Source organism: Colobus angolensis, unplaced genomic scaffold (genome assembly GCF_000951035.1).
Source record: "Colobus angolensis palliatus isolate OR3802 unplaced genomic scaffold, Cang.pa_1.0 Scaffold80, whole genome shotgun sequence".
Classification (NCBI taxonomy): Eukaryota; Metazoa; Chordata; class Mammalia; order Primates; family Cercopithecidae; genus Colobus; species Colobus angolensis.
The window spans coordinates 6,774,817-6,788,513 of NW_012121821.1; the positions used below are offsets into that span (position 1 = coordinate 6,774,817).

Sequence of the window (13,697 nt, forward strand, 5' to 3'; positions counted from 1 at the left end):
TTTAATAAGGAAATGTCATTTGTAGCTATGAGCTTTTAATTTCTAAATGTTAATGTATGCTCAGCAGCACAGATTAATCACACAAGATTAAAAGCTTTGAAAAAAGATTCCAAATTTTAGCATTTGTAAGTGGTAGCTTGTGTTCAAGATGTAGTATGAAATAGTATATTCCATTGTTTCTAAAATGTACATTTCTTCATACTTTAATGTCTTTGAAATCAGGCTGCATCTGTATATCGTAATTTAGTTGTAGTTTTTTTTTCCTAAATGTGACGTAAAGTAACAAGTAAAGAAGTCTGGCAGTGCCATCTTAGATTCTGCATTATGGTTTTATACAGTGCTATAAAACGAGAATTATTTTTTTAATTCTGTTTTAACTAAGCGTATTTTATGCTAGAAAAATGCCCAGTTCTTTCCTAAAAATATAGATTGGGGGTTGATTAACTTTTTTAGGTTAAAACATAGTCTTTTAGGTTAAAACATAGTCTCAAATAATATATGGCAAATTTAAATTCCATCTTGGAGGACCTAAAGATATGTATTAGAAGTTAATATATATTCAAAATGTATAATTAATTTATAATCAAAGAATTTGAGAAATTATAAATTGAAGAAGGATATAAATTGTTAATTTCTATTGTCTTACTCAATGATAATGTTTTAATTCAAAGTTCTTAAACTGCAGAAATAAATTTATAAACTGCAGTTTTTGTAAACAGCAGGTATGAATGATTTATCCTTACCCTTGTAATTTGAAATTGTCACCTGTCTTTGAATGTTAATAAATTAATGGTGTCTGTTGTTTTTCTGTCAGCAAAGTAATCTTGAGATAACATTTGCTGTTTGAGATTCTTACAATTGTGAAATGTGGAGAAAACTAAAAATTAATTGGGAAATGGCAAAATAAACTGAAAATGGTGAAACAAAAATTAAAGAAAAGCTATAGCACAGGCTAAAAGGAAGGTAGAAAGTTTTCTTCAAAAATTAACACAAGGTTATAAGAATACTAAAAAGTTAAGAAATTGAGATGATTAAAATAGACAAAGTAGAGAAGTTGGGTTAAATTTTAATTTTTAAAGGAAGCCAGCTGATTGTTTTAACTTAAAATGAACAAAAATACATTTAATTTATTCTATATATATTTATTGAGCGCCTACTGTGTAATAGGTAATATAAACTTCTGGGCTTTGTATCATGTTTCTATATTTCCAACCCATTTACCATATATGGGAACCCTACTGCTACCCTTTTGTACCGCACCCATGTGCGCACACATTTGTATATGAACGTAATCAATTACAGGTGGAAGTCCTCAGGGCTTCTGCGTCACTGCCTGTGCCTCAGCTATCTTTCTGGCCATTTGCAGGAGGCACTATCATTGTCACTATTTGTGTGTAACTGAAGCTTCAAGCATTCTAGATATAACCTCCATCTGAGCGTAATGAAAAGACCAGTTATATCATAACAATCTCCCTCTTGTTAGCTCACAAGCTATAATTTTAGGTTACCATCTTCCACGGGGGAAATATGTGCTTTTTCTTCTCTTTGTTGTATCTCTAGGATTTGGGGGTTTTTATTATGCTGGTTGCGTATTGCTTTGCTAAATTGTTCATGAAATTCTTTGACATGAAATCAATCTGCAAGTATCTTTTGAGCAGCTACATATACCTAGTACAGTGCCGTGCATTATTTAGGAAGAAAGCACAATCATTTCTAATTATATTATGGTTGGTTTTTATAATCTCTTAAAAATATTTGTAGAATCAGTAACCAGTGTTCTTTCTTATTATTTAGACGGAAGTGAAAATGTGACAGGATTGGACCTTTCAGATTTCCCAGCATTAGCAGACCGAAACAGAAGGGAAGGAAGTGGTAACCCAACTCCATTAATAAACCCCTTGGCTGGAAGAGCTCCTTATGGTAATTAAGCTTTTTAATGATGACCAGTGAGAAGTTTCCATTGTATGTGCACACACACATGCATTTGCATGTACGTATACATATGTTTGTGTGTGTATACATATATGTTTGCATTTTCTAATCAGGTTAGTGTAATTTTTTCAGAATTGATATATTAAAAGTGATTTTTCTTCCCAGAATACCATGGTAGCAAAGTTAAATGGGAAAACTTTGTACAAAAACCCAAGAGGAAGTCCTCATTGGTATTCAGAAGTTACTTTCTTCTGTTATCCCTGCCTTAGTTTACCTTAGGTGATTTATTTTTGTGGTCTGCCTTTTCTCTCCTTAATTGATCACACATTTTTTCAAAAAAATATATTCCTGGTGATTAATAATGACTGACTATACATTGAAGATGTTTTTCTGAGCCAAGGTTTCTCAACCTCCACACCGTTGACATTTGGGCCAGGTAATTCTTTGTAGAGAGGAGATGTGGGGGGGCTGTGGTGTTTATATAGAATGCTAAGCAACATTCCTGGCCTTGGCCTACAAGATGCCAGTAGCACTCTCTGTTTCCAACCCCCACAGCCTCTATTGTGACAGACACAAATGTTTTCAGACATTGGCAGATGTCACCTGGGGAAAAAAATTTGCCCCCTGTTGAAAACCATTGCTCATGGGTCATGTATAGCTTATGCAGACTGTTGGTCTCCATTAATATCCTTCATCACCCTTTTTCACTGTCTCTAATAGATAAGAGATTTGGCTAATCAGGGATAAGCAGAAATAAAGGAGGGGAAACATATGCAATAACAATGTAACAATTTGGGCATGAAAATTCTGTGACAGCAATGTGGCTATACTGTTTTTATCACATAGTTTTTTTCTTTTGGGAAAACCTGATAGAGGCCAGTAACAGAATGGTGAATTTAAAAGAATCAGTTCATCTATTATTTTAAGATAGAATTAATATTTGATCACGTTTTCAACCAAGAAGGATTTCTGTGCCATTCAGATATGAATACAAATAACAGTATATGAAGAAGGGAAAAATGTATTGTTTATATTCTAAAGTTTCCAAATTAGTCTCCCCAAAATTAAAAAAAAAAAATGATCTGCCCTGGAAGTTGAGTACCTAGCTACTTGATTCTCAGTTCAGACTCTAATGTTTTTAACCTTTCCTCATAGGTCCATTTTTTCATCCCTTTAATCATTCCCGTTGCTCTCCTTGGACCATCTCTAGTTTCTCCATATCGTTCTTGAATTGTGGAGCCCCAAACTGGATATTGTTCTCCAATAAGGGCCTGACTAATGCCAAGTATAGTGGGAGGATTATTTCCCAGTTCTTGCATGTTTTACATCTATAACATGGAGTCCAAGAAAATCTGAAATAATATGGAGTTGTTTTATAATTGATTGCAATTTGCTCACTCTGTAAGTCGCTTTCAAGTAGAATACTGACATATTCTTTTAAATTTTATTTTGTTCATTTGTATTTGACAGTTAACTGGTATTTATATCTAGTCAAATATTTAAATAAAACAAGCTTTTAAACCAAAATTGTTAATAATTAATCCAATATCAAATTAAATTTTTAAGCACCTACGCATGACAGTAGATGTACAAGATTACTGTTGATTTCCCTTGTATTATTTTGTATGTTGAGTTATTAATCAGTAAATGAAAATTTAGTTCTTTATTGTTACCCTGGATACTAATTTTTTGAAGTAAGCTTTCATAGCATTAAAAAAAAGAAACCTTTTGGTGTATTATCATGAGGAAAGTTAACTTTATAATCTGTATCATAAGTATCAATTGCAATTCTCCGGATTATTTTCATTACATAGTTGGAATGGTAACAAAACCAGCAAATGAACAATCCCAGGACTTCTCAATACACAATGAAGATTTTCCAGCATTACCAGGCTCCAGTTATAAAGATCCAACATCAAGTAATGATGACAGTAAATCTGTAAGTAACTGAGAACTATGTGAGTGAGTGATGTAGTTTTTCCCTTCAGATTTCTCTTATATTAACAGTTACTTACTAAATACTATTACAAAACTGTTTTATCTTGATTTCTGTAATAATCTAACTTCTGAAGAATGTGGAAAAGCTTTATAACTTAGAAGATAGCCTATTTTTTTCCTATTTCATATAGGTTTGCAAATTTCTGTTGAACTTCTCAGAGTTAATTTAGACTTTTATTGTAGTCCCTGTCAGCTGGATCCCATGAAGTTTGATAATATAGCCTTCTAAGGAGCTGTGTTTTTCTTGAGTAAGTTTTCTCCTTGAAGAATTTATACACATTTTTATACCTGTGTTGATTCAGCCAACTCAGCTTCTTCTTTCTGACTTAACAAATATGTTTATTTCTTCCACATTTCACTGAAAATAGCTTTTCTGTGTGTGTGATGGGAGTTTATATATTATTAAAATAATTGATAAAGAAGATTGGTAAGAATTAGAATAAGTACACAGTTTTAAAGCTTGTATGTTCTAACTTATCTTCAAAGTAGCTTTGGTGATTTTAGGTAATGTACTGTATTTAGTTTCTCTTTTACATGAAAGCATTGAGGAGTGTAACTTCAAGTGTATCCCAAAGCATAAAGACCTGAGAAAGAGATAGATTTTTTTTTTCTGTGACTGAAGATCTGAGATAAATAAGAATATTTTCCCTTGATTTCTTTTTCTTTAAATACTCAAATGTGGATGATATAGGATTTATTTGTATACCATGGAACAATGATGGAAACAATTTTCTATAGAACTTGAAAAACAGGTAATAATTTACTACCAATTTAAATATAATAAAGAATAAATAGCAAGGTATTAATATGTGAACTTTAATTTGTATACTTAACAAATTTTAATGTCACATTTAATTTTTTTCATGCTAGAATTTGAATACATCTGGCAAGACAACTTCAAGTACAGATGGACCCAAATTCCCTGGAGATAAAAGTTCAACAACACAAAATAATAACCAGCAGAAAAAAGGGATCCAGGTGTTACCTGATGGTGGGACTCTAGAATCTATGTCAAAGATATTATAGAATGCTTTTTTTTTTTTTTTTTAACTTTTCCTTGAAAATAAAAGCAACTGTGTTTTTTCTACCCAGGTCGGGTTACTAACATTCCTCAAGGGATGGTGACGGACCAATTTGGAATGATTGGCCTGTTAACATTTATCAGGGCAGCAGAGACAGACCCAGGAATGGTACATCTTGCATTAGGAAGTGACTTAACAACATTAGGCCTCAATCTGAACTCTCCTGAGTAAGTTTTTTCTGTTTTTCCATGTCTATACATAATACCTCTTCAGACTTCCAGTTTTTAATATCATGTCATCAAATTATCTCACCTACTGCTACTCATTGTAATCTGTTTTTTCTCTGGGTCATTCCCTTTCATATTAGCTCTTAGATCACTGGCACTCTGCAGTATTCCTTTTATAATTTGGCATTTTATATGTCTGTGTGTGTGCGTGTGTGTGTGCGTGCGTGTGCAAGTGTGTGTGTGTGTGTGTGTATATATATACACACACCTTCCACAATCCTGAAATCTCAGCTCCTTGAATTTCTTTCCTCCAGGAATTTTTGTCCTGTAGTATACTTCAGCCACTCGTTTAGTTATCCGTTTGACCTAGTCATTGTTAGTAACTGCAGTCTCTCAATTTTAAAATCTGTACTCACATGCTTTCTGACTTCCACTTTCTATTTTCTATTTATCTTCTTCTGGTACTGTAATTCCTGTAATCATTTCACTCCACTGGGGCCTTCAATCTATTGATTCTTCTGTGTTTTAACTGTTCTTCCATATCCCTGTCTCTCTTCCTCTGCGATCAACTCCCTTCTTACCCATGAAATTCTGTGGTCAGTCATAATTGCTCATTTACATATCCCATGACTACTTTGCCATTTTCTCATGTTGTTATACTTGCATGGCCAAAGCTACAGTACTGGTTGTTTCTGCCTGTTTCATTCCTGACCTGTGCTACTGAGCCCTGCTAGAGAAAAACACATGATATCACTGCCTGGGCTTCCTTTATTTTCGTACCCAGGAACCTCAGAAGTAGGCTCTTAATTCTACCAGGGATAATTATACCTTGCATGCTTAGTCTATTTACTCTTTTGCTCTCTTATACAATTACATACACTTCTGCACGCCCCTAATACCTTTTCTCCTTGTTCTTACTATCAAATGATGACCTTGCTTTTTACTTTTACTGTACTAAGAAAGATGGAAGCAATTAGAAGAGCACATTTAGCACAATCTAGCCACCAAATCTGACTACCTACAGCCATCTACATCTACGTTATTCTTGTCTTCCACCCTATTACTGCAGTTGACCCACGCGTTCTACTTAACAACAGATTTTCACACTTTGTTGGGTCATTTTCATCAACATAGAAATACGTTGTTACTTCTCTCATCTTAAAATCTTCCTTTGATCCAATCTCCTCTGTAAGTTACTTTCCCATTTCTTTATTTCTCTTTGAAGCAAAACTTTTCAAAGAATCATCTCCATTCCTCCAACTTGGTCTTCTCCATTCTCTGGTAAGCCCATTTCAGTCAGGATTTTGTCCCTGCCACTTCACTAAAGCTGCTTTTATTCGGGTCACCAAATGACCTCTATGTTATTAAATTCAGTGATCACTTGGAGGAACTCTTGCTCCTTGATACACATTCTTGTCCTTGAATTTGAGAGCACCATTTTTTACCTCATCCTCACTGGTTGGTCTTTTTCAGTTTCCTTTGCAGGTACCTCCTCCTTTTCTTCTTGACCTCTTTGTGTCATTCCTCTTCTCTGCATTTATATCCTTGATGGTCTTTTCTAGTCTTATTGTTTTAAATACCATATATATTAAGGAATCCCAAACATATGTTTCCATTCCATACTTCTGAGTGTGAGATTTCTACATTCAATTGCCAATTAAATATTTCTTGAATTATCACCCCCCAACTTACTCTGTCTACAGCCTTTCCAATCTCAGTGGTAACTCTGTACTTCCAGAAGCTTGACATTATTCTTAACTCCTCTTTCTTTTATACCCCATAATCAGGCTTTTCCCAAAATATATACAGAATCTGACCAAAGTTCACTACTTTTTAACTGCTACCACCCTTGTTTGAATCATTCTCTCTTGCCTGAATACTCCATTGGCCAGTCCCTGGGGGTCCCTGATTGTCCTTATCCCTCTTCTCATACAATCTCTTCATATAACAGCCAAGAGAGTTCTTTTTAAATAAATTACTCCTCTGCTCAACACCCAGTAAAAGTTTGTGGTTTCATTATGATTAAAAACCCCAAATCTTTTTTTTTTTTTTTTTTTTTGAGACAGGGTCTTGCTCTCGTTGCCCAGGCTGGAGTGCAGTGGTTCTGTCTTGGCTCACTACAACCTCTGCCTCCCAGGTCCAAGCGATTCTCCTGCCTCAGCCTCCTGAGTAGCTGGGATTACAGGCATGTGCCACCATGCCCAGTTAATTTTTATATTTTTAGTAGAGACAGGGTTTCACCATGTTGGCTAGGCTGGTCTCAAACTCCTCACTTCAAGTGATCTGCCCACCTTGGCCTTCCAAAGTGTTGGAATTACAGGTGTGAGCCACTGCACCTGACCAGAAACCCCAAATCTTTACAGGCCTACAAGGTCTTACATGATTATTGTTTGTCCCCTAACCCCACCTCAACAGCTTTTCCCTTTGTTCACTGTATTCCAGCTTCACTAGCCACCTTGTATCTCAGACATGTCAGTCATGTCCCTGCCTTAGTTTCTTTAGCAGTTCCCTCAGACTAGAAGAGTCTTCTGCCAGATAATTAAGATTATCTCCCTCATAGCCTTCAAATCTTCAGATCTGACCACCTTAATGAAACCTAATTGACCACCCTATTTAATAATTATGTGTCCAATCTCCCCTCCCAGTTCCCTCTAACATGGGCCATTGTTTATTTTATTCTGTTAATTGATTTTTGTCTGCCTCCCTCCAATCCACCATTCCTCAACCAGAAAGTGAGTTTCATGTTGTCAGTGATCTTGTTTTATTCACTGACGTGTCATAAGCTCTTGGAACAGTGCCAGGCATATAATAGGCACTCAGTACATATTTGATGAATTTAAACTTTTACAAGTAGTTACTCATTTTTCTTCTTGCCACATAAATATTTAAGTGGGAAAGTAATTTAAATTGGGAGCATGGTATTGAAGAATTTAAAGCATCTTGAGTTGAAGTCAAGTAAAAGTAGAAAATTTTTAATCATATGTTTTGTATATTGTGATATGTTGTGTTATTTATACTGTGTTGCAAGAATACTGAGGGAAGGAGTCTTATCATATTTTATACACACACATATACCTCCCCCCATACACACACACACATGCATTCTTCGTTTGCTTCTGTATAAGTCAGTAAACCCAAGTAAGGGAATTAGAAGTAAAGATGGTCATTTTACATTTGGAGTCTTTGTTTTTCCTGAAATAAAATTAGAAATCTGTTTTTCTGCTTTGGATTTCAAAATGTTTTCTTTTCCTCCTTATTCAGAAATCTCTACCCCAAATTTGCATCACCCTGGGCATCTTCACCTTGTCGACCTCAAGACATAGGTAGGAGAATCTATTTGTGTTTAGGCCTTTTAAAAAGAAATTTACAACTGAGAATCAGTTAATAAGGCTTTTTTCATTTTATTATCCAGACTTCCATGTTCCATCTGAGTACTTAACGAACATTCACATTAGGGATAAGGTGAGTGTAGTTTATTATTCTACTCAGTCAGCATGAATTTATCTATTTTTCACGTGTTTTTCAGTTCAGGCAGCATACTATTTTTGAAATAATTAGTAATGGTCTCAGGGATATGCTTTCATATGTCCATGTTAACGTGTTAAATGGTAAATGTTAGGACTGGTAAAAAATAAAAATTCTTATATTTAACAACAGGTTACAACCATAACCACAGTTGATGGGAATAAACTAGATTGGAACATTTGATAAATTTCCTTCTGATAATCTTATTTTATGATCTTAGCAGTAAAAAGATTTTCTTTACAAGTATTACAGATACAGTGTTTTTAATGAGATGGTCTGTATCTTTAAAAACTATTTATGACCTTGACTTTTCTCTGTATTTTTTCATTTCCATTTTTTTAAATCACCTAAAATTCTAATTCTAAAGTAATAACAACAGATTACAGCTTAATCTCTCTTTTTTCAATCTAAGAAAATGGTGACACTTTTTGCTTTAGAACTGAGTGTTTCTACTACCAAAAAAATTCACAATGATATCTAAATTTTAGCCTTGGGAAACAACAATTTATTGAAAAAATAATACAGTTATATATTTGTGTATAAATATGTATGTGTATGTGTATATATATGACAGCATTCTGAGGGTGCCTTACAGTTCTGTGGTCAAGTGGATGTTGATGTTGTGGCCAGGCAAGTAAAAGGGTTACCTTTCTCAATGTCTTTTAATACTTCAATAGATGGAAGGCAAGAAGTATGAGATCGAGAGGTCTCCTATTTTCTATTTGTGGATTGTTTGATTTGCTCTCACCCCCACTATAGAGCTCTTTCGCTCCAGTTACCTAAGTGTTCCAGAACCTTTTCTTATTGCCAATTCGAGAAATACTAATTTAGGAGAATTTGTCACATGGGGGCTGCTGCCTGAATAGGGATAGCATGAATGGAGAGAAAAATTACATTCAGATAGTCTGTAATAGCCAAATAAGTATTTAGATATAGGATCAAATAACAAGATAAAAATGTTGTTTTGGTACACTTTTAAGGTTTATTTAAATGTGAAAATTTCTTGGTAGGCAGTTATGTTTCTACCTTGTGGAGAGAAATGTAAAGCAGTTATCTTCCAGGCATCTATTTAAACAAACTAAAAAGCCATTTCTTTATGGTTTTTGTATTTATCATCTGTGATTTGCTGGAAGCATACAACTGACTTGTGAATCACTGTCAGATATAGATTCAGTTAACATTTTTTATAAGCCTTCTATATATTTGGTACTCTACAAGGTGCTTTCATATACCTTCACTCATTTTATTTACTTTCTCAGTAACCCTCATAGTTGTCATTGTCCACATTTGACAAGTAAAGCTAAGAGATGTTAAATAACTAGGACACAGTCATATTAATGAATAATAAAACCAGGACTTGAATACAAGTCCTAGATCTCTGAGCACAATGCTATTGTTAGCATCATTTCCCCATTGGTTATTAAATCCTTGTAGTGGATCTTGCTTGGAAGTTTTTATTGAGCTTTTCTTCCAATCAGCATATCAAATAGATGTATCAGAAATAATTGTTTAAATGACTTGAGTCATTTAAATGAGGAAATTGCCTTTTAGAGTCATAACTACCTATCTGTGTAATCATGTAATAACAGTTATCCACTACAAAGTGGGGAGTTTTTGTTTATCTCTCCATTTTTACTTTAGTAGTAGCAACTGTATGTTAGGATTTGCAGATTTGTTTTATATTTCAGAATAAGTTATTTTTCTTTTTCAGCTGGCTGCGATAAAACTTGGCCGATATGGTGAAGACCTTCTCTTCTATCTCTATTACATGAATGGAGGAGACGTATTACAACTTTTAGCTGCAGTGGAGCTGTATGTTCAAAGTATTTTAATCACTTTTGTATTATAGTGGATCTTGACTATGCTGAAAACGTCTTTCTTTAAGTGATGATGGCTATCTTTAAATGGGACTATTTCTCCATCAAGAAATTTATTTTTACATTCATTAAAGTGAATTTAATTTAGATTAAAACCATATCTTACCATGGCTTCATAATCTGTACACATAAAAAGAATTTCAAACTTAATGCCGAAACTAGGTGCAGTGGCTCACACTTGTAATCCCAGCACTTTGGGAGGCTGAAGTGGACAGATCACTTGAGGCCAGAAGTTAGGGACAGCCTAGGCAACATAGCAAGACCACATCTCTACAAAAAATAAAAATATTAGCTAGGTGTGGTGGCACACATCTGTATAATCCTAGCTACTTGGGAGGCTACAGCAGGAGGATTGCTTGAGCCCAGGAGTTTGAGGTTTCAGTGAGCTGTGATTGTGCCATTGCACTCTCTCTAGTGTGGCTGATGGTGCAAGACCCTGTCTCTAAAAGTAATTGATAAATGCCAGATTTGTAAGAACACAGAATTGACATAACTCATGGGTTTGGTGAATCTAATTTTTGTAAACATGTGAGTTATACGATATGATTCAAGACTATAATTTTTACTGCTTGTGGAACCATATGTATAAATAATTAGATACTGAATTTCATCATTTCATAAACATTATTACTTATAAGCAAGGCACTGCATATTTGTTGTATGTTTTGAAGTGCTGATTAAATAAAGTACACATTTTCATTATCAGCAGCCTATTGGCCAATGTAAACAAATATTAATGTAAAGAAATTGGTTCATTGATAACTTTTTCCCTGAGCAGTTCTGTATTTACTTGATGCTCTAAAAATAAATTTTCTGTCATTACTCATACGTATAGTTGGTAACACATTTTGTTATCAATAGACAATTCTATTATGTTTACTGTAAATTATTAGTAATTATTTGTGACCTTATGATTGGGAGAACTTTTCTCAAATTTAAGTATTTCATAGCATTTCTAGTAACATTTCTGTAAATGGCTTTCGATCAAATAGTGTAAAGTATAAAATTCACTATGTTGATAATGAATTGTTTCATTTCACAACTGAGAGGATTTTTCCTTTATGTTTTTCTTTCATTTTTGTGAGAATAGAGATTATTACCTGTTCCTTTTCATTGTTCATAAGTAAATAAATACATTCAGGCACTCATTCATCTATCACTGGCAGTTCTGTTTTCATATTTATGTCTTAAAAACTACCTCATTTTGTTGGTAGGAAAGCATTTCTTTACATGGAGGTTTATTTTGTGGGACATTACCTCCTCTGGATGCTACTTCCTGAGTTTACAAGTAGTGTAAATTCTCATTGACTCTTGTATGAATTGTAATGGATTTTCTCTTAGTTTTTGAGAATTTAGAATCTGAAATTTGAATTAAATATATTCAGTATAATTTTTCAAAATACTCTATTTTCAAGTTACTTAAATAATTATGTGGAATTTACATAGTTAATTCAGATATACTTTGTATTTAGTTTCTTATCAAATAATGCGAATAGTTGGAGATACCTCAATTTCTTTTGAGTGTTAAGAAGAGCAAGAAAGGAGTGAAGTTTTTGTACATTGTATCTATTTGGTCTGCCTATGTTTTTATCACATTGCTTATAAAACTTTTAAAACCCTTGTTTGTATAAAAAGTTTCTTTAGTTAAATAAAGGTGTGTATATTAATTAGTGTGCCTTCTGGACAAATTAAGAAATAATTTTTCTATATTTCAGTAGGGTTGTATTTAATAACATAATAAATGAGTAGCAAGCATTCATATTTATTTATTTTATGTGTAATTTTTTTTTTCCCCTGAGGAAAGCTTTACAAAATGTAGAACATGTTTGATGTAAGCCACAGGAAAAAGTTAATTATCTTTTCTTTTAAAAATTGAAGTTTTAACCGTGATTGGAGATACCACAAAGAAGAACGAGTATGGATTACCAGGGCACCAGGCATGGAGCCAACAATGAAAACCAATACCTATGAGAGGGGAACATATTACTTCTTTGACTGTCTTAACTGGAGGAAAGTAGCTAAGGTATATTTTTTTCCATGTGCAAATGTATAAATCTAAACTTGAAAAAAGAAGCATCCTCTTTTATCCGTTTGTAAGTACCAATACATCCAATTCCAATAATGTGCCACATATTTGCCAACTCTTTCTTTCCATCTCCTTGGCTTGACACTCTTAGAAGAGTGTCCCAAAACAGTTCACTGATAGTTACATTATTGAATTTGGTAAGAGATTTTGTAATTTTGCACAAGCCTTGGTAACATTCGAAATATTTTTTGTGTCTACTGCATTGTAAAATAAAGATACTCTCTTGCAACCCCAGTCATATATTTTTATATTTTTGTAACTTTAAGCAAGGATGAGATTTTTGTAAAAGCAGTATATAAAAAGGCTTTTTACACTTGGACTAATTGCAGGAAATACATCTGAATGTTTATTTGCGAGTAATTTTAAGAAAGAAAATTAAAGGCTTAAAGTTAACCATGACTATTTCTGTGACTATTTTGCTCAATATTGGGGAGAAATCAGCTATGGAGAAATGTTGATTATTTTATTTTGGTTTTGCAACTTTTCCTCACTTAAACACCTTTCTAACTGTCCCATGTGCAAAATTTTCATCAGTGTCAATTCATGTTTCATATTTGTGTTTATTTAGTACCTTGTGTTTATTTAGTCTGCCTAGCAGAGAATATAACCCACATTATCTGATTTCACAACTCCATGATTTTTCTGATACATTTTCCATCAATGATTCTTAGGATTATAAATTAAAGAGTTAAATTTGTTTGTTTTAAATAAATTTAAACAGAAGAAAAATGTTTCTGACAGTTCTTTGGACCATTTTTTAATTGTCGATTTGTTTTTTTTTTGTTTGTTTGTAGTTTTGAATCTCCTTTATTAAAATTATTATAAGAAAAGGTAAAACATTTTAAGAAGACAATGTAAAATGCTTACCAGAGATATTTATCGCAAAAATTTTTACATCCCAAGAGTTCATGTAAAACTCAAAAAAAGGCTGGGCGCGGTGGCTCACACCTGTAATCCCAGCACTTTGGGAGGCCAAGGTGGGTGGATCACGAGGTCAGGAGATGAAGACCATCCTGGCTAACATAGTGAA

The 13,697-nt window shown here is 33.6% G+C and overlaps 1 protein-coding gene across 5 annotated transcripts in view; it reads left to right on the forward strand.

Annotated features, from left to right (window-relative positions):
• CNOT2 (CCR4-NOT transcription complex, subunit 2) overlaps nt 1-13,697 on the forward strand; it is a 110,613-nt gene that overhangs the window by 88,328 nt on the left and 8,588 nt on the right. For all 5 annotated transcript variants that reach the window (XM_011929320.1, XM_011929317.1, XM_011929319.1 and 2 more), the window contains 8 exons: nt 1,795-1,920; nt 3,747-3,871; nt 4,801-4,921; nt 5,023-5,179; nt 8,441-8,502; nt 8,592-8,641; nt 10,416-10,516; nt 12,460-12,604. In XM_011929320.1, the coding sequence (XP_011784710.1) occupies nt 1,795-1,920; nt 3,747-3,871; nt 4,801-4,921; nt 5,023-5,179; nt 8,441-8,502; nt 8,592-8,641; nt 10,416-10,516; nt 12,460-12,604 (887 nt within the window). The remainder of the gene's footprint in view (nt 1-1,794; nt 1,921-3,746; nt 3,872-4,800; nt 4,922-5,022; nt 5,180-8,440; nt 8,503-8,591; nt 8,642-10,415; nt 10,517-12,459; nt 12,605-13,697) is intronic.